The sequence below is a fragment of the Neophocaena asiaeorientalis genome, unplaced genomic scaffold, assembly GCF_003031525.2.
Source record: "Neophocaena asiaeorientalis asiaeorientalis breed wild unplaced genomic scaffold, Neophocaena_asiaeorientalis_V1.1 scaffold67, whole genome shotgun sequence".
In the NCBI taxonomy this organism is placed as follows: Eukaryota; Metazoa; Chordata; class Mammalia; order Artiodactyla; family Phocoenidae; genus Neophocaena; species Neophocaena asiaeorientalis.
The window spans coordinates 1,333,188-1,359,148 of record NW_020173731.1 but is presented as its reverse complement, the minus strand read 5'-3'; the positions used below and the strand labels follow the sequence as shown (position 1 = coordinate 1,359,148).

The following is a 25,961-nucleotide window of genomic DNA, read 5'->3' as shown; positions in this document are numbered from 1 at the left end:
TGATACACCATATTAACAAATTGAAGGAGAAAAACCATATGATCATCTCAATAGATGCAGAGAAAGCTTTCAACAAAATTCAACACCCATTTATTATAGAAACCCTCCAGAAAGTAGGCATAGAGGGAACTTTCCTCAACATAATAAAGGCCATATATGACAAACCCACAGCCAACATCGTCCTCAATGGTGAAAAACTGAAAGCATTTCCACTAAGATCAGGAACAAGACAAGGTTGCCCACTCTCACCACTCTTATTCAACATAGTTTTGGAAGTTTTAGCCACATCAGTCAGAGAAGAAAAGGAAATAAAAGGAATCCAAATCGGAAAAGAAGTAGTAAAGCTGTCACTGTTTGCAGGTGACATGCTACTCTACATAAGGAATCCCAAAGATGCTACCAGAAAACTACTAGAGCTAATCAATGAATTTGGTAAAATATCAGGAGACAAAATTAATGCACAGAAATCTCTGGCATTCCTATACACTAATGATGAAAAATCTGAAAGTGAAATCAAGAAAACACTCCCATTTACCATTGCAACAAAAAGAATAAAATATCTAGGAATAAACCTACCTAAGGAGACGAAAGACCTGTATGCAGAAAATTATAAGACACTGATGAAAGAAATTAAAGATGATACAAATAGATGGAGAGATATACCATGTTCTTGGATTGGAAGAATCAACATTGTAAAATTGACTGTACTACCCAAAACAATCTACAGATTCAATGCAATCCCTATCAAACTACCAGTGACATTTTTCACAGAACTAGAACAAAAAATTTCACAATTTGTATGGAAACAAAAAAGACCCCAAAATGCGAAAGCAATCTTGAGAACGGAAAATGGAGCTGGAGGAATCAGGCTCCCTGATGTCAGACTATACTACAAAGCTACAGTAATCAAGACAGTATGGTACTGGCACAAAAACAGAAAGATAGATCAATGGAACAGGATAGAAAGCCCAGATATAAACCCACGCACATATTGTCGCCTTATCTTTGATAAAGGAGGCAGGAATGTACAGTGAAGAAAGAACAGCCTCTTCAATAAGTCGTACTGGGAAAACTGGACAGGTACATGTAAACGTATGAGATTAGATCACTCCCTAACATCATACACAAAAATAAGCTTAAAATGGATTAAAGACCTAAATGTAAGGCCAGAAACTATCAAACTCTTAGAAGAAAACATAGGAAGAACACTCTATGACATAAATCACAGCAAGATCCTTTCTGACCCACCTCCTAGAGTAATGGAAATAAAAACAAAAATAAACAAATGGGACCTAATGAAACTTCAAAGCTTTTGCACAGCAAAGGAAACCATAACCAAGACCAAAAGACAACCCTCAGAATGGGAGAAAACATTTGCAAATGAAGCAACTGACAAAGGATTAATCTCCAAAATTTACAAGCAGCTCATGCAGCTCAATAACAAAAAAACAAACAACCCCATCCAAAAATGGGCAGAAGACCTAAATAGACATTTCTCCAAAGAAGATATACAGATTGCCAACAAACACATGAAAGAATGCTCAACATCATTAATCATTAGAGAAATGCAAATCAAAACTACAATGAGATATCATCTCACACCAGTCAGAATGGCCATCATCAAAAAATCTAGAAACAATAAATGCTGGAGAGGGTGTGGAGAAAAGGGGACACTCTTGCACTGCTGGTGGGAATGTGAATTGGTTCAGCCACTATGGAGAACAGTATGGAGGTTCCTTAAAAAACTACAAATAGAATTACCATATGACCCAGCAATCCCACTACTGGGCATATACCCTGAGAAAACCAAAATTCAAAAAGAGTCATGTACCAAAATGTTCATTGCAGCTCTATTTACAATAGCCCGGAGATGGAAACAACCTAAGCGCCCATCATCGGATGAATGGATAAAGAAGATGTGGCACATATACACAATGGAATATTACTCAGCCTTAAAAAGAAATGAAATTGAGCTATTTGTAATGAGATGGATAGACCTAGAGTCTGTCATACAGAGTGAAGTAAGTCAGAAAGAGAAAGAAAAATACCGTATGCTAACACATGTATATGGCATTTAAGAAAAGAAAATGTCATGAGGAACCTAGGTGTAAGACAGGAATAAAGACACAGACCTACTAGAGAATGGACTTGAGGATATGAGGAGGGGGACGGGTAAGCTGTGACAAAGCGAGAGAGAGGCATGGACATATATACACTACCAAACGTAAGGTAGATAGCTAGTGGGAAGCAGCCGCATAGCACAGGGAGTTCAGCTCAGTGCTTTGTGACCGCTTGGAGGAGTGGGATAGTGAGGGTGGGAGGGAGGGAGACGCAAGAGGGAAGAGATAAGGGAACATATCTATATGTATAACTGATTCACTTTGTTATAAAGCAGAAACTAACACACCATTGTAAAGCAATTATACTCCAATAAAGATGTAAAAAAAAAAAGCACCCGCCCCAAATTAAATTAAATTAAATTAAATTTAATCAAACTACTATATGTAAATAAAATCTGAGCTTTTACCCCTAGCTAAGTATTTGTACTCTTAGCTCTGGAGAAAGTGGAAGGGACCAGAAGCTAAGAAGCAAAGCTGTATAACAAATCTAGATGCGGTTATGGACAATACAAATGTCTCCATAATGATAAGCTGGACCCCAGACTGCAAGGCCACATCTTTAAGCGTGATTCACCTTCACATTTAAAATGTACTTGGACTTTTCAACAACATGATGATTTGCACAGTTGTAACTCTTTGAAAAATTTTCCCCATTACATAATATTCATGAAATAAGAGTTCTAAATAATACTCACCTGCTTCCTAAACAACAGTAAAAATTGACCAGGAGTTTCCAAGGAATGATATTAAGGCCTTCCTTTTGGTCACTAACATATTACACCATCTGACCACAAGACTGGAACAACATTATGTTTCCTACCAGGTGCAGGGGCTGAGAATCAACATTATGGTTTCTGTTATGTATAAGTCAGTATCAGGTCATAGTTTTGTTGAGGGGTATTTTCTAGATGTAGGGCTCAAAAAGTTTGTTGTTGTGGTCACCCAGTTTAATCAAGATATGAACCATAGGGCTGTAAGGTCTTGTCTAAATATTCTCTTAACGCAATCTATAAGAATAAGTTGAAAAACAAGGAATGGAATTATCATTTGTTGCTTTGTTTAGAAAATATTTTAAAACATATCTTGAATTTTCTTTTAATTAACTGTTTTCTAGTTGAACTGACTAAATATTCTTATACTTTTTAGACACAGTCACACAAATTTATTTCAGCTGACAAAAATCTGTACTAAAAGTTATTTGATGAAACATAAAAGGAAAGAAGAAGGCCTTTAATTAAATGGCAAGTATTACTCAAGACTTCTTCTTTATTAATTCAGATTACTGATGCTCATGGATCTTATATATGGACTACGGGATTTCAAAATTCTGCCATTCCAATCATTTTAATATGTTCTATTTCTAAGGCTGTTGGTTAACAAAAGTCTTTATCTCTTACAATATAAAGACTTATGATACATGCATTTTTTGGAGGACCACAATTAGGTGACATTTGTTCATTTATTATCTGGGTAGTTTCTATTATATATGAATAGAGGTTTCCAGCTTAAGATCCTTTTAATTTTTTAAAATCAATACAGAAAACCCTAACCAAAATTAAATTTCATGGCATAAAATGCGGTAGAGTTGAAATGTTTCTTTGATGTGAGTGGAACGATAGCAAGAAAAAAGAGGAAAGACAATATAAACCAGAGAAGGCATAAAACATCATGGTATCTAAATAATATAATACAAAAGAAAACAGCTATGGAGGAATTAGTACATTGAAAAAAAGAGTAAAATATAATAGATGAGTTGGTTGTTATACTATGTTGCAGTTCTGATTCTGGAAAGGTAGGAGAGTACGGTGCTTATGAGCAGGGATTCTGGAGTAGATGCCCTGGGCCTGAATAACCACTCTGCCCTTACTAGCTGTACGATCCTTGACAAGTGACTTGGCTTCTGTGCACCTAGTTTCACCATCTGCCATATGTGGATAAGCAAAGAACCTACCTTATTAGGATGGGCATGAGGAATAATGAGTTGATAGATGAAAAGTCCTTGAGCAGTATAAGACAACACAGTATTACATGAGTGTGAGCCCTGAGCTAGTACTGCTATTCTTCACTCAAAGTTCTCATCGATTTTCAGAATAACACTTAAAAAAAGGCTCATTCTTTAAGTAATCTGTAACAATATATTTTTTATGATTGACTCAAATGGCAGCAGGATGGCCTACCCCAGAAGATACCCATCTTTTTTAGAGGGAGGATTGTCAGTTTAGAAATATCTTCTAACTGGGGGAGGACAAGATAGGCCTAAAATATCAATTCGTACCAGAAAGTCGAAGCGTTCATGAAATGATGGGGACATATCAAGAGGACACTGAAGCTAGGATCCCTCAAGGGATCTCCACTAACCAAATCTAGGACAGTTTGTGCATTACAATAAATGAAGACAGTAGTGCATTATAAACCACTGAATGGAATGGTATCTGAGTTCTTACTGATATAACTGAAAAATAAAGGAGAAAGAGAAAGAAACTTCTTTCTTACAATAGAAAGCCAGTAGGGGACTTCCCTGGCGTTCCAGTGGTTAAGATTCTGTGCTTCCAATGCAGAGGGTGTGGGTTCAATTCCTGATTGGGAACTATGATCCCACATGGTGCACAGCATGGCCAAAGAGCAAAAAAAAAAAAAAAAAAAATGCAATTAAAAATAAAAAAAGAAAGCCAATAATAGATGTAGAAGATATGACGGAGTTATAAATGTTTTGTAAGATCATAGCAATAGCTGATTTAAAACAAAAATAAATCATAAGTAGATGCTAAAACTAGTAGATAAAAGATTGAGAAGAAACAAGATGTTTATGAAGTCTTAAAGTTTCCCTACAAAATACTTATTAGTTACAAAGGTAAAAATAGTAACTACACAGTGGAAGACACCACTTTAAACAAGTGAACAAAGTTAACATCACCAGCTTGGGACAGATTCTGACATCATGCGCTATCTCATATGATGCACTGAGAAGGACACAAAACCACTTCTGTGATGTTTCTGCCAAAATGCAAAACCTGAATCTAATCATGAAGAAATATCAGACACATCTAAATGGAAACTCTTTTACAAAATGATTAGCCTGTATACTTAAAAAATAGCAAGGCCATAAAAGGTAAAAAGTGACTAAGGAATTGTTCCAGTTGAAAGGGACTAAAGAGACTTGACACATAAACACAAGTGTGATCCTGGACTAGATCTTGCAGTGGGAAAAAGAGTTATGAAGCATATATGACTGGGACAACTAATAAAATTTGAATGTGAACTGTGGATTAGGTAATAAGACTTAATTAGTATTGTATGAATGTTAAATTTCTTGATTTTGATAACTGTTTATAAAAGAGAATGTTCTTATTTTAGGAAATATACACAATAGGTGAATCCGGGTAGGGGTATACAGAAGTTCCTTGTACTATTCTTGCAACTTTTCTATAAGTTTGATTAAGCACAAATTTTTACTAAAAGAAAAATCTCATTAAACCATGTGAGGCAAAAACTAACAGAACTGCAAAGAGAAATGGATGAATCCACCATAATAGACAGAGACTCCAATACTCCTCTATCAGAAATGGACAGATCCAGCAGGCAGAAAATCAGTAAGGAAATGACTGAACTCAAGAACAACATCAATCAACTGGATGTAGTTGACATCTATATACTATTTCATCCAACAACAGCAGAATAAACAAACATTCTTCTTAGGCTCACATGGAACATTCACCAAGGTAGAACACATTCTGAGCCATAAAATACACTGTAACAAATTTAAAAGAATAGAAATCATATAATGTCTGCGCTCAGATCACAATGGACTCAAGCTAGAAATCAATAACAGAAAGATAGCTACAAAATCCCCAAATATGTGGAGACTAAACAACACACTACTAAATAATACCTAGGTCAAAGAAGAAATCTAAAGAGATATTAAAAATATTTCGAATTAAATGAAAATGAAAACATAAGTTATCAAAATTTGTGGGATACAGCAAAAGTAATGCTTAGAGGGAAGTTCATAGCATTGAATGCATATATTAGAAAAGAAGATCAAAATAAATTATCTACATTTCTAGGTTAGGAAACTAAAAAAGAAGAGCAAATTAAATCCAAAGTAAGATGAAATGAAATAGTAACAATTAGAGCAAAAATCAGTGAAAATGAAAGTAGGAAATCAATAGATAAAAATCAATGAAACCCAAAGCTGGTTCTTTGAAAAGATCATAAAATCAATAAGCCTCTAGCCAGGCTAGCCAAGAAAAAACGAGAGAGAGAGAATACAAATTATTAATATCAGAAATAAAAGAGGGGGAATCTATTAAAGAAATTGAACCAATAATTAATAACCTTCCAAAACAGAAAACACCAGTACCAGATGGGTTCACTGCTGAATTTTACCAAATGTTTGTGTTAAAAATTATACCAATTCTCTACCTTTCTTTCAGAGGATAGAAGCAGAGAGACTACTTCCTAACTCATTCTATGAGACCAGCGTTACCCTACTACCAAAACCAGACAAAGACATTATAAGAAAAGGGAACTACAGACCAATATCTCTCATGAACGTAGATGTAAAAATTCTCAACAAAATATTAGCAGGTTGAATCCAACCATGTATGAAAAGAAAATCTCTTCTGTCCCTAAGATGCTGACATACCCTCTGGATGAAAAAGACTATTTGCCCATTTTGCAGTGGTATACTGACAAATGTTTAACAACCAGCTCTCTGGGAGTAGGGAGGGAAACTCTGAATTATAGCATCTGCAATTTTTGTGGTGCAAAACACTCCCACTGTGGTCAATATCTACCTACTAACATGATGTCACTAAACTCTCAGTGGGAAGAGACACATGCTCTCAGTGGCAAGATCCAGAACACCACTGACAATATGCCAAAATAACAGCTAAATTCAATCAATATAGAGGCTGGGAGATAACCAAAGAAAGTCTGAAGAACAGTAAGCCAATAGAAAAGTGAGCAAAACAGCAGTAAGCCAATAGTTACTCAACATGAAGAGAAAAAAAATCCTGACTTTTGTTTTATGACATTTACTAGTATCATTTAGCTTTTCATTATATAGACATTAGATATCATAGCTGACAAACTGTACAAAGGTTGCTCTAATCCAGTATTTCTGGTTCTTTTTGCTTTGATATATTATTCTATTATAATTAGATTTCTAATTTTTCAAGATTAAAAAAACTTGGCTTTTGGTTTATTTTAAGATTTCATAACAGATTAATTTTTGTAACGTAACAGGAGTTCTGAACTGCAAATCAAGGTACCCAGGATCTAAGCAAACTGGCTTGGGAATCAGACAGACCTGGGTTCAAATCCTTAATTTACTTTTTAGTAGGTATGTAACCTCAATGAATTAATTATCATATATTTTCTGAATCTTAGTTTCCTTTTCTGTACAACAGAATGCAATATCCAATGCAGAGGGTAACTACTACTCATTTTTGTTTGTCAATATCCCTTTTTTAGACCATCTCAGCTAAGTGGCTCTCCCAGTTATGCTCTATCACTTCAACTCTTTGAGTTTGTCCTGTATGCTTATCAATATCTGAATGATATTCTAATTATAGCAGTTAGAATGGTACTCAATAAGTATCTGTTGGATGAATGAATGATTAAAAGAATGAATTAATGAACAAACAGCCACTCTTCTATTCCATATGATTTCTTTCAGGCTGTCAAACAAGAAACCCTGCCCCTCTTGATACAAGGTGGGCAAGTAGCCCAAGCTGGCTCTCAGAGCAGTATCCTTCTCCTGGACTACCTGAGTTCAGAGGTGAGCCTGGAACCCAAACAAAATCAAAGAGGGTTCTTTCTCAGAGGCTGATACAAATTATGAGAGAGAGAGAGAGGAACTTTTTTCCTCTTATAAGGCCGCTGTGAGCCAGCTGCCGGAAGTCATATTTCCCACCACATGGAAAGAGTTTAATGGAGAAATAAAGGCAGAGAAAGGAAAGCTGAGATGACAGATGGAAAACATGCTAGTGAAAACATGCTAGTAAAAACATTAGCCAAGTACCTGGATTCAATCATACCTGAAAGTAGAATTTTCCATGTAAGCTACGTATTTAAGTTTGATTTCTGTCACTTTAACCTGAAAGAGCCCTAATATGCCACACCCAGTATATTCACTGTAAGAATATTTGCCCCAAACAGTTTTACCACCAACTAATTGGCTGTAGGGCAATTTTGCTGTGAAAGATAGAACAATGATCAACAGGTTCGACAGTTTGGTTTCAACTATTTGACAGTGGTTTCATTTCTCCATTGACTCAGTGCTCCCATTTTTATATTATATACATCTTAGGCCTCATAATGGTCACTACAGTGACGAGCAGATGTGAGGGTCTGAAAATAGTGGACGATAACAACTATGTATAATGACTTGATAGAAAATACGGTGATAAGAAAACTTACTGGAAATGTGAAATGAGAGAGTGTAAAGCCAGATCGCATACTATACTAAAATGATAGTATATCAGTTTGCAAATCCTTTGGTGAGTACAATCATCCCTCTCACCTGTCAAAAGCAAAAGTTTACCAAGCTATGGCAAATATAAAAGGGGCGGCTAGTAATTCATAACGGTCTTCAAGAGCATTAATTATCGATTCTTTAGCTAATTCAGATGCTACAGACTGCTCTCCAAGCTGTCTTTATAAAATCTATCACACAATATTAGAAGTTGGAGGCAAAAGAATCAAGCTCCTCTTATCGCCGCAAAAGGAAACGGTTACATGCTTCCCGGTAAGTTTCCTGAAAATGGTGAAAATTTTTGCTATTTGATAGTGGAGAACATTATGTAGCCAGAATTTTGGTATTTGGGACAGAATCTGGCTTAGATGATTTGGTGAAATATAAGGACTAGAAATTGTGATGGAACATTTAAATGTAGTCCAGATATGTATGACCAGTTATGTATGTTACATATATTGATAAGGAATAGCAGCATCCCTCGTCTGTTCATTTTACGTTCAGGGATACCTGAAAAGACTTACGGTAGATTCTTTGTATATCAAAAAGAATTTATGTCCAACAAAAGATCCTGAATCCTTAATGATCAACTTTGAGAAAGGAAGTATCATCGTCTTCTAAGACATACCCCAATACAACTATAACATGAATTTACACACATTTTAAATGTATTCAAATATTTTCATTTTTCGTGACAAAATGTTTTAAAAATTTTGCATCTTAATTATATCCTTTTAAATGTCCCTCTTTTATTTTATCTTTATCTTTTACAACAAAATTGTCTTATGGTCTGTTTAGTTGTGCAGCAAAACTGCCTGCAGCAAAGGTTCTTACAGTGAAGATACCTAGAACCCTAAAATACCTATGTTGTAGTGTTGTTTCACAAAGTCAAAAACAACATGTAGATAAAGTACTGAGCATGGTTCCTAGCACATGACACATATTTAGTGAATGGTAGCTAATATTATTTTACTCCTCACCAGCTGTGTGTTTCTGGGCAGGTCTTTAACCTCTCTAGGCTTCATTTATTTCATGTGAAAACGAATGACTGGATTAGCTGTTATCTAAGGTCCTCATTATCTCTAAAATTCTATTAATTTGATTAAATCTACATGATTAAAAATACACCACAGTTTAGAGCCTTTTATCATGTTCAGTTATATCAGGTATTTGATGTAACACTGATTAATGTCATACCTTCACAAGTTCATCCATGAGACAGGACTAAGAACACAGAAAATGAATATGTTCAAGGGTTGAGGCCATAACATCTCTTCACAATAAAGAAGAAAAGGTAATTATAACTCCTTTGTAGGAGTTAGAAAGATGCAACTTTTGCTTATTGGTGGATTCTCACCTGGGCAAGGTCTAATGTTGCACATGATTATTTCCACAGCATTCCCTTCACATGGCTGCCCACCATGCTGAGCTGATGGATTATTGCAAGTTCTGGTCCTGGTTCGGTTGCCATGTCCGCAGCTCCTTGTGCATTCTTCCCAAGGGCTCCACTCTGACCAATTACCATCCACTATCCAAAGGTGACACATTACACCATTAGATATATTTCAGTTGAAAGAACTAATAGTGAGACAAGCCATAGTTAGGGAACAGAAATGCGTATCTACTGAACACATGCCTGTCCGGTGAATAAAGAGGTTTACCTGGACACAGCTTATGTTGACAGTTCCGCATTTCTGAATCCGATCCCTGGCAAGGCTTCCCACCATTGGCTGGAGAGGGGTTGTTGCACACACGACTCCTCTTTTGGATGCCTTTCCCACAGGTGACACTGCAGGATCTCCAGGTTGACCACTGGGAAAAGCCACCATGAACTGCAAGTAAAACATTGTACTTGGTCTCTGTTTTTGTAAGTAAAAAAATTGTAAGTCAGATTTCATTTAAGATATGCACTGGGTCTAGCGCTGAATCTATGAAGGCTGAGAGATTGCTTATGGAAGCTCTTCTTTACTGTAAAATTAAAACCTAAGCAAGAGAGAAGAACTTCAAACTGCTAACTAGAGTTTCTTCCCAGCTCCAGTCCTGACTCATCTGGACATGGCTGTTGAAAGAGTCAGTGACCAAGAAATTTATATGCTATTTACCTTTTGGAAATAAGTCATTCTTTAAAGCAAAAATATGCATTGATTTTTGAGAATAAATTTAACCTAGTTTTGAATACAAAATTCAGTTTGGGATTTTGAATTATTAACTTGGTATTCTGCAGCTCTCATCTGTATTGTTTCAGTCCTTTCAGTTTGTGATGTGATTTTTGTCCTAGCCCTATAATCTAGAAGTATCTTAAAGGTAGAGGAGACTTGGACTAAGATGCTTAATGATTTTCATGATTTGGATCACTCCAGGTGCTGTTTAACATGAATATCCCAGAGTGAACGAATCACACTCACCCTGGACTATTACTGGCACTCTGACAAGGACAGAACCCATCAAGTTTCGAGCAACACATTCATATTCGGATGTATCTTCTTTCTGAGCAGCGGTGATATATAATGAGTTGTTGGACAACACATTAATTCGCTCATCCCAGGGGATAGAGTGCCCCTGACGGGACCATGTAATGGTTGGATGAGGCTCTCCAGTTGCCTGACAATTCAAGACGACTTTACCACCAGCATTAATAATGGTTTCTGTTGGCTCAAGAGTGATAACAGGAGGACCTATGGACAAAAGCACATAGTATTTCTTAGCTTTTGTGGAATTATATTAACATTTTAAGCCATATTATATAGTAACATTATTTTGAAAAAAGTTAGGCTGATTCTTTAATACACTGTAGCTTCTCAACTATTAAGGTTGTAATAGCTATTGATAGAATGTTTTATTTAGTAAATGGCAAAAATGTAAAATCCCCAAGCAGTCTAGCCTAGAGCATGGGCTCTGCAGTCATGCTTTTCTGGATTCAAATTTTGTCTCTGCTCTTTACTACCTTTTTGAATCATTGTGTCCTTAAAAATGGTCCCTAGTTCACAGGATCTTGTTTGACTCGACTAAGATGATGTAAGCACAGCTCTTCACAAGGTAAGCACACAACATTATTAGTACTGTTGCTGTTATTATCATTGCTTTTGTCTGTGTTTTACATGGTGAACATTCAGTTCTTTCATTTACATTATTTTTGAGGTAGGGAGTCATTATCAACTTATTCTTTCACCAGTGGTCATCATTCTTTAATAAACGTATATTAAGAACCTACTTTTTGCCATTGTGCTAGATGCTGGGGGCACAGATATAATTTCTAGTCTCAAGGAGCTAACAGTCCACTTATAAGACAGACAAATAACCCATTATTGAGCTGTGCTATAATATACCTGTAGAATTTGGTAATAGAATAGGTAGAATAGAATTTAATATACAATAGGTAAATGTGTGGTAATCTGGGAGCACAAACAATAGTGACTCAATAGATCATACAAAAGCATGTCACTGGAAATGAAGAGGAAAAGGAAAATGTTCAAGAATTGTTAAGGTGGGAGTGATAGAACTTAGCCATTGAATGGTATGGCATAAAGGGAGGAATTGATGACTACAGGGTTTTGATTTGGGCAATATAGTATATCTCTGGGCAATCCAGTAGAACATAGGAGAAAGAACAGATTTGTTGGGAGGGAGTAAGGAATGATAATTTGCATCCATTTAGAACTGCTGAGCTTGAGATATCTGTAGGACATTCAAATGGAGATGTCTACACCACAGTTGGATATTCATATCCAGAGCTCAGAATAGAGATATGGGCTAGAAATATAGATTTGTGAGTCTTTCATGAGTGGATAAGATTGCTTCAGAAGTGAGTCTAAAATCAGAGGAAGAGATCCAAAGACATAAACTATTACAACATCAGTATTTAAGAAATGGACAGGAAATGAGCCTGTAATTGAGTTTCTTCCTTGAAGAAACTCAGGAGAAAAGGGTATCCTGGCAACCAAAGGGAGTTTCAAGAAGGAGGAAGAGGTTAACAGTATCTATACTGGATGATGGCTGTTCAAATAAAGTTGTTGGAAAGAATGTAAAAGGAATTGCAAAAAACTGCTGACAGAATGTTTATCTTTATACTGGTCCACAGTGTCAGGATAGAATATGAAAGACTTCATGGAGAAGAAACCTGGACTGGATTTTTAAGAATGAGTAAGATTACATATAGCAGAAAGGAGGCTCCCTGGAGAGAAGGAAATAGCATAGAGATGGGTTTAGTTTTGAAAGGATGATTCATCCAGGAGAGCAGTAGCATGCAGGTTCTAAACATTTGGTTAAAATCTTATAAGAAAATCAGAAGGCTTTATGTTTGAATAGGTAAGCAAAGGGGACTGTGCTTACTCTTGATAGAGTATGTCGGGACGACAGTGGTGTTTTAGTGAGACTGAATTGAATGGTGGAATGATTTGCTCAGTGAGAGTTAATGCAATCATATAACTCAAGGCAGTGGCTGCACATTATAGACCAGGAAATGTATCTGGAATGATGGAACATAAAACAAAAATAGAAGTAAAATGTGTTATATTGTGATATTCCTATGCTAGTATTTTATGTAAAGGTACCACTGACATGTCTTTTACAAAAGTAATTATTTCATATGAGGTTTGAATCCCTCAGTGAGTGTTATTAATGTATTATTCATATATATGCCCACATCATCCTATACAATTGCCTTCTTACTTGATGTTTACATAGGAACTTTCAGGGCTGGTGCTTTTCCTTCTCTCCCAGTGATGAGATTACATTATGTATTCAATAAACTGTTGCTGAATAAAGTAAATGCCTCAGACCAATCATGTAACACTAAATAACAACATAATGAATAGACGAGCTTGCCTGTTCATATTATTATGGCCAAAGAAAGTGTTAAATAAAACTTAGAATCTTAATTTAGATTGCCCATTTGAACCTTTCCAACTGCACACAAGGCTATAAATTAATTCAACAATAAAATTCCATGTGTACATCTTTCAAAGGTGAATTAATTCTATCAGTCACATAATGATCAGTTAAATACAAGCATTTTATCTAAATGAAGACATTCCTTCTGGTGCTTTAATCTTAATTTTAAACAAATTATATTTTTGGCTTTTTTATATCCCTCATTTATTACAATGAATTTATTGTCAGTATGTAGATGAGCTAATCTAATCTAATGCAGCTTTTCTTAAACTGTCAGTGGAACATTCTTCCAGGAGAGATTAATCATGAGATGACCTACCTACACTCACCCAACAAAGGGGTGAGGAAGGTTTCATGGAAATAACATTTTTTAGGGGAAATGTAGAATATTATATTTTCCTCTTGTTGAGTTATAACTAGCTCACATCTGCATATTAACATTTCTGGAAATATCTGCGGTAAGGAAATCGGTGCACCTAAGCAGGGCTTGGCATATACTAGGTGCTCTTTATATATTTAATAAATGAATAAACCTTGTTTAATCTATTTTTTTCTCAGACTTATTCAATCATGGCACTCTACTTTTTTCCTAATGACATCCCACAAAGTTATCATTTGGTAGATATGTATTTTAATAAAACATTGTCTTAGCAAGACATACAAACAACCTGAGTGTGTCTTTCAATGGATGAATGGATAAAGAAAATATGGTATATATATAGTAGTTTGGCAAACAGCCGTTAGTAAATGCTAGTCTACAGCATCTCTCAATAGTGAATAAAGAAAATGTAAATAAATTCATCCCGTTAATTACTGAGCCTAGTCTCAAAATAAGCTGATTTCCTTAAATTGTCAACCGAATAACATTGTTCTCGGGTCAGCCCCTGAAGTGGTTCTGGGGACTGTCCAGGGAGCCATTGGAGTCTTTCATGTTTTTCTAATTATGAAAACCTGTCTTCCAATGGTTTATACTGAGGGCCTTCATCATGAACATGATAATCCTGCTTGGAGCACATAGTTATTTCACGGCAGATTGACAGCAGTCGAGCTGGAGCACTCTTTTTTTTTTGCGGTACGTGGGCCTCTCACTGTTGTGGCCTCTCCCGTTGCGGAGCACAGGCTCCGGACGCGCAGGCTCAGCGGCCATGGCTCACGGGCCCAGCCGCTCCGCGGCATGTGGGATCTTCCCAGACCAGGGCACGAACCCGTGTCCCCTGCGTCGGCAGGTGGACTCCCAACCACTGCGCCACCAGGGAAGCCCCAAGCTGGAGCACTCTTGAGTTCACTTACATTAGTCTTTATTTTCAACACTTATTTTTCAAGTGCCAGAAAATGATATTTTTGTAAGTTCATTACAACAACCGTGAGGAGCTATACGAAGGGTACTCGATTGAATATATTGCAAACAACACAAAAAGCTCTGCTACCGAGCAACTGCAAGTGTGAGCTGCATGTGTTAGATAAAATATACTGCAAAATTATATCAATCTTACTCTTGGTAACAGCTGCTCCATCAGCAGCAGAAAAGCAAATTAGACAGACTCTGAAAGCTACCATTAATGTATTTGCTAGAAAGTTAAATGAACAATTAAATGGACATTTCTTAAAACAAGTGTTTCATTAGAGTTTGATTAAACAGCTTACTCTGCAGAGTCAGACTCATGCTGCGCTCCACCACCCCAGCTTCATTGGTAGCTACACATGTATAGTCACCGGCATCTTCATTCTACGGAAATAAGCAGTGTTTTATAAAAATATGTGCCTATAGAATAGTGCAAATCACTTTTTATTACCATGATGCTTGTTTATATGCAATTTTGTTTTTGAGACGGTATTTCAATGGAAATAGAGAAACTTACATATATTTAACCACATAAATAGATTTTTCTTTAAAGAAAAGAAGAGAAAGACATTCCTAGCTTAAATTTTTTCTGAACAACCTATCATTGCTCTCAGGGGACAATAACTGGCAGGAAACCTAAGCAGAAAATCACATTTTTTACAATCATTTATCCAAAATTATCTTATTAAAGAAAAATGCCAACATTATTCTTATAGATAGCTTAAAAAGCATTAAATAATCAGAACAAATCAATGAATATCTAGTTCTTTCTTATGGGGGTTATTAAAAAAAAACATTAAGCTTAGCCTCCATTTAGAAAGCTTGAAACGTAGGAAAGAAAGTGAGGAACTAATTTACTAATGATGACAAATCACAGAATGTAAGTCACAAATTTATACATATATGTTATAGAAAATAAGGACCTCATGAGTTTAGATTTGATGACTAGAGACACAGATTTTGCTAAGGTCTTGTGAACAGAAGAATTCTGGTCTTGTTAATAGAAAGAGTAAGTCAGTTAAGAGGAACTAAATTGAAGGAAGTGGAGGAGGGTGGGAGGAGAGAGACAGATGTTGATTTAGGTGTTTAATCAGGGTATCAATGCATTATCCAAATAGAGATTTCTAGTAGGAAACTGTAAATGGAACTTGAAAGAGTTTCAGGGTTGAAGGTACAGGGTTAGGAATCTGAAATTGTATGGTAGAAAAAAATTAGTATTAGTATTAATATTGATATTAGAAGAAGTACCAAGGACTTCAGAAGTAGTAATGTTTGTGTAGAGGAAAAGGGGGGTAAAGCAGTAATGAAGAAGCCTGAGATTCATTCGTGTAGCTAGAGGTAGCAATCATCTCAAAATTGAAGGGATGATCAATAACATCTAAGGTTGAAATAAAGCCAAGGAGAAGAAAAGACTGAGAGTGGCCCATTGGAGCAGGTGATTGGATAGTATATACTAATTAATTAATTCCACAGTGGGTTAACAAATTACCCTCATTTAGTCTAGTTAAGAATTTTTCAGATAAAATATCTCATTCACTTGACCCCCAAATTAGAATAACTTAAAGTACTAATCACTGTCTGAATTACTGAAGCTTTTGGACAGCCTAATATAGTTATCGACTTGGTGATGAAATCTAACATTTATTTGTAATTTACAATGTTGTAATTCTTCAATTTCCGCATTCTAAAACAGATTTGAGGAAGTTATCTTCTGATGTTGAACAATAGGTCAATGATGGAGAACAAAGCAGCAAAATTATTTTATTGCTTGTACTTCTTTGAAGGGCTAAAAATCATCAATTTGAACCATTGTTTCAGTTTTTTAAAAGAACCCATTGATTCAGATTTTATGATTAAAATAGGAATGCATGAGAAACTTTTCCCATCCATGGCACCTATAGAGAGGCATTGATTGTGACAGTTAAAGTGCATACTGACAATTCCAGTGTGACTTACTGTAGTGCCATAAATGGCCAGGGAGCCATTTCCAAGTTGCCGAATTCTGTGGCTAATTTCAATATCCATCCCCCTTCTGCTCCACTGGATAGTTGGGGCGGGATCACCTTTCACCTCACAATTCAGGATTGCATTACCACCAAGTGGTTCAATCCAGTTAGAAGGGTAATCACCTTTGAAGACTGGAGGTTCTGGGGAAATAACAAAAGATGAGTATAAGAAAAAGGAAGCTCCAATAATTTCTTTGTGATTTTGATCTACTTAAAAGATAATTTAGTGAAGAGGGGAAAAGCCACTTTTGAGCCCCATGGATCTCCCAGAATTAACTGCTCATGGTAATCAATGAGATAATTTTGTCCATTTCAATAACCTAAGTGGATGATTCCATTTTGTGCCAAATGATCTCTTTACATACTGCTTACCTACTTTTGAGTTGAATGTTCATAATTTTTTTTACGTCATGAATTTGCGTATCTGTGAAATAAGACTAAATGGATTAATAAATTGAAGTTATATTGTATTACTATACAATAAGGAGGCAAAACACAAACCATTCATCATAAATAAATTTAAAATAGAAGACTTTTTATCTACCTTTCACATAAACAAATCCAATTGCCTTCACAAAACCAACGCTGTTCTCTGCAGTGCACACATAAGTACCCGAATCTTCTTTTGACATCCTTTCAATAACAAGTTCGCTGTGTCCATTTACACTGTCAAAGTGGGCTGAAGGAAACAAGGTAGAAAGCAACATAAATATCTCTCAGTAACCTAGGAAAATAATCAGTACAGCTCAATATTTTGCAGGTTAGATTTATGAATTGGTCAGCAACTGAACCAAAGAGATCTCATTATGACATAGGAGGAGAGAGCCTTTTCCAGGGATTTCTTCCTGAGCTATTTGCTGTGTCTCTAGACACTTGTTTGAAGAATGAAAAAAAAAGAAGGAACAGGAGAAGAGAATGAAAACAAACATCTTTCAAAATGAATTTTCGATTTGAAGTACACCTTTCATCTCAAAGGGTTGCCTAAAGCTGGCTCACAGTCTCTCTGGGTTTTAAAAAATCTTTCATTCAGAAATATGACATTTTCCATTTCATTTCTCACACCACTTTTCCTCCCAGACAATTTACATCAAAATATAATTCAACTGACCTGGCAGCTCAGACAGGAAATCATGAAAATATACGCTAGTTAGGTAATAAATAATAACAACAAGATTAACTTTGTAATAATTTGAACTTCTCCATAAGTGATGATGATATAAATATTTACAAAGGTATTTACAATACTTGGAATAGAGTATAAGATAAACATGCTAATCCTAAAATAATCAATACTAAATAAGGTTTTGATTAGACCAGCCAATATCTGATTATGTTAAGTATGTTTACCTTGCATGTTCTCTCCCATTCAAATTATATTTTAAAGTTTCATACTGCTGAATATTATGTGGAAAATTAAGCTTTAAAAATTTAAATAGCTAAGTTAGTATTACGCCTTCAGAAAAGAGTACTGATTAAGTTTTTTAGAGTTTATTTTTCTTTAGTAAGATATACTATTATTGTTAAGGTGATACAGTTGGTGAATTTTAGTGATTAACATAAATCTTTATAGCAGAGAAAACTCAAGCTTATTACTAATTTTCCAGCAAGGCATTTGTAAATGCAGTACTTCAGAACTCAATTTTGGGATGCAACAATTTCTCTTTACAGACAATATCTTTATGCTGGCCATAAAGTCTAACAAATAGGGACACTTGTCCTCCCAGGGATGAGGGCTCCTGGGCTTTAAAAAAAAAAAAGGAGATTGGTTTTGAGTTCTCTATGGGTGTACTATTCACTTCTTAAGAATTAAATTACCAACCTGGGATAATATTGTTATTGAAGGTCCATGTTAACTTGGGCAATGGAATACCAGTTGCTTTACAGTTTAATCGTAGCTGTTCTCCTTTATTTAATGACACATCTCCAGGAAGTTCAGTAAAAGTGGGGAGAACATGCACAGTCAGGCTGACGGTGTGTGTGTCTTCACCTGCAGCATTGTTAGCAACGCAGGTATAGGTGCCAGAATCCTCTGGCTTAAAGAAAGAAAAATCATATGGCTTAAAATTACATAATCTTACATTATACTACATATAATACATAAAGTTACATAGCTTGGTCCCCAAAGGAGCACTCTTGTTTAAAGACAGCTTAAATTTCCATCTTGTAGTCTGAACCATCTGGCTAGCTTTTAAATAACATAATTTAAAATGTATAAGAATTTAAACAAAAGCCCATACCTTATAGAACTATAGAATTTATAATAAGATCTCAGAAAACTTTAAAGTTGATTAAACATCAACTGCTGTACTGAAATGTACAAATAAAGAGCAAATAGTCCCAAAGGCTGTTAGAATCTTAACAGCATAGTTGGCTCTCTGGGTAATGTGGCACCAAAGTCCACCAAAATTATCAAAGGAAATGGCAAGAGTAAGGGCAATAACACCTGCAATTCCAAAATTTCACCTGCTAAATCCAGCTCTTGGCACTCACTTTATTAGATGTATTGGCAGCATTTGACACAATTCTGGCTTCCTTCTTTTTAAAACCATGTCTTCACTTGGCTTCCAGGACAACCCATTCCCCTAGTTTCCTTCCTACTTCACTGGTTGCTCCTTTTCCAACTCCTTTTGCTGGCTTCCCCTCCACATTAATGTCTTTATGTTGGTATGTGAGAGGGCTCAGTCTTAGTTCTCTTTTCTTCTGTATCTGCACTCACCTCTTTGGTGATCTCATCCAGTCTTATGGCTTTAAATATCATCTATCTACTGCTGAGTAACAGGATGTCCAGCCCAGATCTTTCTTCCAAATTCCAACTACATTAAACTTTTCATTCCAACTCTCTGCTTAGATGTCTAAAAGACATCTCACACTCATGTCCAAAACTGAACTCCCCATTTCCCCTTCCTGTTCTATCTGCAGCCTTCACACCATCTCAGTTGATGGCTACTTTGTTCTTCCAGTTGTTCATGCCTTTGTTCTCAGACATTTGCGTTATCCTTTATTCTTTTTTTTTTCAGACTCTACTTGCAATCTAGCTAGGAAATCCTAGCTTCAAAGTATGTGCAAAATCCAATCACCTCTCACCCCTTCTCTGCTAATGTTCAGCTTTTTTTTTTTTTAATTAATTTTTATTGGAGTATGGTTGCTTTACAATTCTGTGTTAGCTTCAACTGCACAACAAAATGAATTAGCCATATGCGTACAGATATCCCCTCCCTTTTGGACCTCCCTCCCATTTATGTTACCACAGTGCACTAGGTGTGTTCCCTGTGCTGTACAGCATGTTCCCATCAGTTGTCCATTTTACACATAGTATCTGGATAAAGAAGATGTGGTACATATATACAATGGAATATTACTCAGCCATAAAAAGGAATGAAATTGGGCCAGAGATGAGGATTGACCTAATGTTCAGCTTTGAGTCCTATAATCTCTCCTCTGCCTCCAGACCATCTTCCCAACTGGTCTTTTCTGTTTCTATCCTTGCCTCCCTACCGTGTATTCTCACGGAATAGGAGGAGGAGGAAGAGGGGCAGGGGGAAGGGGGAGGAGGAGCCAATGCAATGTTGCAAAAACATAAGGCAGACCACATTGTTCCCCTGCTCAAAACCTGTAACGGATTCTGATTTTACTCAGAGTAAAATGCAAAATTGTTATGACCTGCAAGACACTACCTGTATCTGGCTTTCATTTTTCTCTGACTTCTTTCTCTCTCTTTTCATTCTTTTTCTTCTTTGCTTTCACTGGCCTTATGTTTCTCAAATACATCAGACATGTTCCTACCTTACATTCTCGCGTTCTTTGCACCCACCTTAATTTCTTTGCCCCTAAAATCTGGGGGAAGAGCATCCCAGTTTTCTCTGCCTGGGATGCTCCTCTTCCAGATATTTGCTTAGCTAACTTACTTCCTTCAAATTTTGCTCAAAATATCTCCTTCCCAAAGGACATTTACTCTGACTATGCTATTTAAAAATGTAACCTGGGGCTTCCCTGGTGGCGCCGTGGTTGAGAGTCCGCCTGCCGATGCAGGGGACACGGGTTCATGCCCCGGTCGGGGCAGATCCCACATGCCGCGGAGCAGCTCATCCCGTGAGCCATGGCCGCTGAGCCTGCGCGGCTCCGCAACGGGAGAGGCCACAACAGTGAGAGGCCCGCGTACAGCAAAAAAAAAAAAATGTAACCTGTACTCCTCCAACTTCTGATCCCCTTTACCCTGCTCTTCTTTTACTTTTCATACCAGTTGTTTTCTTTTGGCAACTGGTATGAAACAATACATTGTTTATTTTTATTGTCTATCTCCCTCCTCTAGAAATAAACTCCACGAGGGCAAGGATCTTTGATTCCTTTGTTCCCTGATGTATTTATTCCCAGTGCCTAAATCAGTGTTGATCACACTGATAAATAAATATTTGTTGAATTAATGACTGAATGCTTCTGATTGCGTTAAGGTCCATATTACAGACTTTTTCTTCTTTTGCATTGAAGCATCAAAAAACTGATTGGAAATGCAGCATAAAAATTGTAATTACTCATTATAGATATAATCTAAATTTGGTTGGTTGTATACTAATTTTTTTAAAGGCAAACAGGAATAAATCATATTCCATGTAAAGGTCTCCCCACTCTGACACCACTTAGCTATTCTTAAAATTCCCAGGTTATAAGAACTTAAGTTTAAAATCAAGGATTTTATGGAAGTAAAGCTTTTGAAAATCTGGATTGCACATATTATTCACAAATAGACTTCTTATCATTTGTGTCCTTCATCCAGTTTTTATAAGCTACCTTACTGTTGATATATTTCTTAATGTATCTGAGTCACTGTCTCACTAAAAGTCTAAACTTTTCTTACTTAATTTCTTCAGGTCTAAGAGTGATTAAGGGGCCTAATTCAACATTCTCAAAACTGGGAGTATTCCTTACTGGAGATATTTACCAGCTTAAACAAATAAGCAAACAAATTTATCCTTATTTTATCAATTCTAAAATCCATAGTTTTAACTTTTAATATCTCTGAATTTGGGATACAACTTAAAAATTGATGATCTTCTCTAGTTTACTTGACTATATATTTTTGTCTTAGTGGCACATAAAATATTGGTGCATCTTAGAATTGATGGAAACTTAGATTTGAATAAATACAATTTCCAATAGCACATGAGACAGAGTTAACCTATCACTAGAGCTATTTATCTGGTAATTCCAGGAGTCTGGCTAAAGGCTGAAATTATACTGTGAAGTGAATGTGATGAATTTATCATTTTAATTTGTTCAAATTTAATTCTATGAAGACTTTGTAATGAAATTTAGGCACTTTGAAGGGTAATGAAAAGGAATAAGATAGGCACAAAAGCTCTGAAAGTGATTCACATTTTAATCATGTTTAATAGTTAGTACCCAGTGTTGATACTCTCAAACCACATGGTAATTTTTTTAAAAGTCATGTGGTATGCATAGATACAGATTCCTCTTCAAGTGGGCTCACACTGAAAAACTGAGATGCTTCCCATAGCTATAATTTTGCAGACTGGAGAAGTACCACCTAAGAATATTCAAAAACCCCAGCCTACACTGATCCCTAAGACTAAGAGTTATTTAAAAACCTGAAAAGAGCAAAAAGCCTGCTTTTTGTATTTGCTTAATAATACATCAGATATTCTTACATCTCTACTCTTCTAACCATCCTCATGCATCGTTACAAACATGGAATATAACAGAGGCTTAGAATTTTTCCTGATAAACACAGATTTCCACAAAAATAAAATAATTTTAGAAGGAGGCCACTTATGAGTCCTCACGATCTGCTAAATACTATTCTCGGGGACATAAAATGAAATATGTGTAAAATTAATTTTTTGACCTGAATTTATAAGAGTACTTTCTTTCATTCATTATTAAAAAGTACATTTCCGAGCTAAGTCACTAGATGTAAAAAGGTGAATTAATAATCTGGCTTAATGTATCTATTCGTGTCTATTAAACTTACCACAACATTTTCCAGAATGAGCTCCCCATAGGGTTCGACAGTGTGTTTTCCTAACAAGTTAGCCAAAAGAACATTGTCTTTTTTCCAGTTAATTGCTGGTGTGGGGATTCCATCAGCCACGCATGGAAGAACGGCTTGTGAATTCTCATTGACGGTGTAATGTACTTCTGTACTTTGAATTCTAGGTGGTACTATGAAGAGTTTAAAAATGATAGGTATTCAGGATGTTGAATTCAATAATATCTTTATTCACACTGAAAATTAACACACAGTAGACTTTCTTGAGGGTAACTTGCTAGAAATACTAACAAAATTTATCAAGCCGTTTACTTGTTTCTTACTATGAAAGCAATCCATATTTTTGATTCTAGCAAGAATCCTAATGCATCTGTACTTGTTGAATATCAATTTCTGAAAAAATGACAGAACTGGTGAGAAATATTTAGATTTTATTTGACTTCCTGACTTTTCCTTACTTGAGTTTCTTTTGCTTATCGCAGTGAAGTAAAATGAACAAGAGCAACTAAAACCAAAGATGCTTCTATAGTTGTATAATTGCTAGATTTGTATCACAGAGATCTCGTGAGGATAGACTAATAAAAGTCCCTAGTTAAAGACACTGTAAAATACCCACCCCATATTAAATATCACAAAGTGCTAAAGAAAAAACTATTTATTGCAATATTTCACATGTGTTACAACAAATGCAAGTAAAACCAGAAAAGACATTTAATTCAGTTTTTATACTGTCACAGAGAAATTTTTACAGTGATTTCATAATTCTGTGCAAATACTGCCTTTGCCTCAAATTTTTTTGAAATAGAATTTAGGCAATATAGAAAGGACAATTGACTATTTCAGGGTACTAACAAATACTTTAGTGAACTTGGAACTAAGAATATTCACTTCTAAAAGAAAGGCATAAAAAATATTAAGAATACTTGGCTCAAAAAGTAAAAATAGAGATTGGTTCAAGACGGCAAAGTAGAAGGACGTGTGCTCACTCCCTCTTGCAAGAGCACTGGAATCACAACTAATTGCCGAACAATCACTGACAGGAAGACATGGGAACTCACCAAAAAAGATACCCCACATGCAAAGACAAAGGAGACGCTGAAATGAGACGGCAGGCAGGGTGCTATCACAATAAAATCAAATCCCATAACCGCTGGGTGGGTGACTCACAAACTGGAGAACAACTATACCACAGAAGTCCACCTACTGGAGTGAAGGTTCTGAGCCCCATGTCAGGCTTACCAACCTGGGGGTCCGGCAATGGGAGGAGGAATTCCTAGAGAATCAGATTGTGAAGGCTAGTGAGATTTGATTGCAGGACTTTGACAGGACTGGGGGAAACAGAGACTCCACTCTTGGAGGGCACACACAAAGTAGCGTGCACATCGGGACCCAGGGGAAGGAGCAGTGGCCCCACAGGAGACTGAACCAGACCTACCTGCTAGTGGTGGAGGGTCTCCTGTAGAGGCGGGGGGCACCTGTGGCTCACCAAGGGACAAGGACACTGGCAGCAGAAGTTGTGGGAAGTATTCCTTGGCGTGAGCTCTCCCAGAGTCTGCCATAAGCCCCACCAAAGAGCCCGGATAGGCTCCAGTGTTGGGTCATCTCAGACCAAACAACCAACAGGGAGGGAACCCAGCCCCACCCATCAGCAGACAAGCAGATTAAAGATTTATTGAGCTCTATCAACCACCAGTCCCTCCCATCAGGAAACTTCCACAAGCCTCTGAGATAGCCTCATCCACAAGAGGGCAGACAGCAGAAGCAAGAAGAATTACAATCCTGCAGCCTGTGGGACAAAAACCACATTCACAGAAAGACAGACAGATGAAAAGACAGAGGGCTATGTACCAGATGAAGGAACAAGATAAAACCGCAGAAAAACAACTAATGAAATGGAGACAGGCAATCTTCCAGAAAAAGAATTCAGAATAATGATAGTGAAGATGATCCAGGACCTTGGAAAAAGAATGGAGGCAAAGATCGAGAAGATGCAAGAAATGTTTAACAAAACCCTAGAAGAATTAAAGAACAAACAAACACAGATTAAAAGAATTCAGAATAATGAGTGTGAAGATGAGTCAGGACCTCGGAAAAAGAATGGAGGCAAAGATCGAGAAGATGCAAGAAATGTTTAACAAAACCCTAGAAGAATTAAAGAACAAACAAACACAGATGAACAATAGAATAACTGAAATGAAAACTATACTAGAAGGAATCAATAGCAGAATAACTGAGGCAGAAGAACAGGTAAGTGACCTGGAAGACAGAATGGTGGAATTCACTGCTGCTGAACACAGTAAAGAAAAAAGAATGAAAACAATTGAAGACAGCCTAAGAGACCTCTGGGACAACATTAAATGCAACAACGTTCGCATCATAGGGGTCCCAAAAGGAGAAGAGAAAGAGAAAGGACCCGAAAAATATTTCAAGAGATTATAGTTGAAAATTTCCCTAACATGGGAAAGGAAATAGCCACCAAGTCCAGGAAGCGCAGAGAGTGCCATACAGGATAAACCCAAGGAGAAATACGCTGAGACACATAGTAATCAAACTGGCAAAAATTAAAGACAAAGAAAAATGATTGAAAGCAGCAAGGGAAAAATGACAAATAATACACAAGGGAACTCTCATAATGTTAACAGCTGATTTCTCAGCAGAAACTCTACAAGCCAGAAGGGACCGGCATGATATACTTAAAGTGATGAAAGGGAAGAACCAGAACCAAGATTACTCTACCCGGCAAGGATCTCATTTAGATTCGATGGAGAAATCAAAAGCTTTACAGACAAGCAAGAACTAAGAGAATTCAACACCACCAAACCAGCTCTACAACAAATGCTAAAGGAACCTCTCTAAGTGGGAAACACAAGAGAAGAAAAGGACCTACAAAAACAAACCCAAAACAATTAAAAAAATGGCAATAGGAACATACATATCAATAATTTCCTTAAAAGTGAATGGATTAAGTGCTCCAACCAAAAGACACAGGCTTGCTGAATGGATACAAAAACAAGACCCATATATATGCTGTCTACAAGAGATGCACTTCAGACCTAGGGACACATACAGACTGAAAGTGAGGGGATGGAAAAAGATATTCCATGCAAATGGAAATCAAAAG

At 36.4% G+C, this 25,961-nt stretch overlaps 1 protein-coding gene across 1 annotated transcript in view; it reads right to left on the bottom strand.

The window, feature by feature from the left end:
- The window catches only part of HMCN1 (hemicentin 1), a 503,492-nt gene that overhangs the window by 60,726 nt on the left and 416,805 nt on the right, over window positions 1–25,961 (bottom strand). Inside the window, exons 82-89 of the mRNA XM_024751100.1 lie at window positions 22,823–23,013; window positions 18,656–18,869; window positions 17,381–17,515; window positions 16,787–16,977; window positions 15,133–15,214; window positions 11,004–11,273; window positions 10,260–10,430; window positions 9,956–10,126 (exon numbers count right to left, since the gene is read on the bottom strand). Of these exons, the coding sequence (XP_024606868.1) occupies window positions 9,956–10,126; window positions 10,260–10,430; window positions 11,004–11,273; window positions 15,133–15,214; window positions 16,787–16,977; window positions 17,381–17,515; window positions 18,656–18,869; window positions 22,823–23,013 (1,425 nt within the window). The remainder of the gene's footprint in view (window positions 1–9,955; window positions 10,127–10,259; window positions 10,431–11,003; window positions 11,274–15,132; window positions 15,215–16,786; window positions 16,978–17,380; window positions 17,516–18,655; window positions 18,870–22,822; window positions 23,014–25,961) is intronic.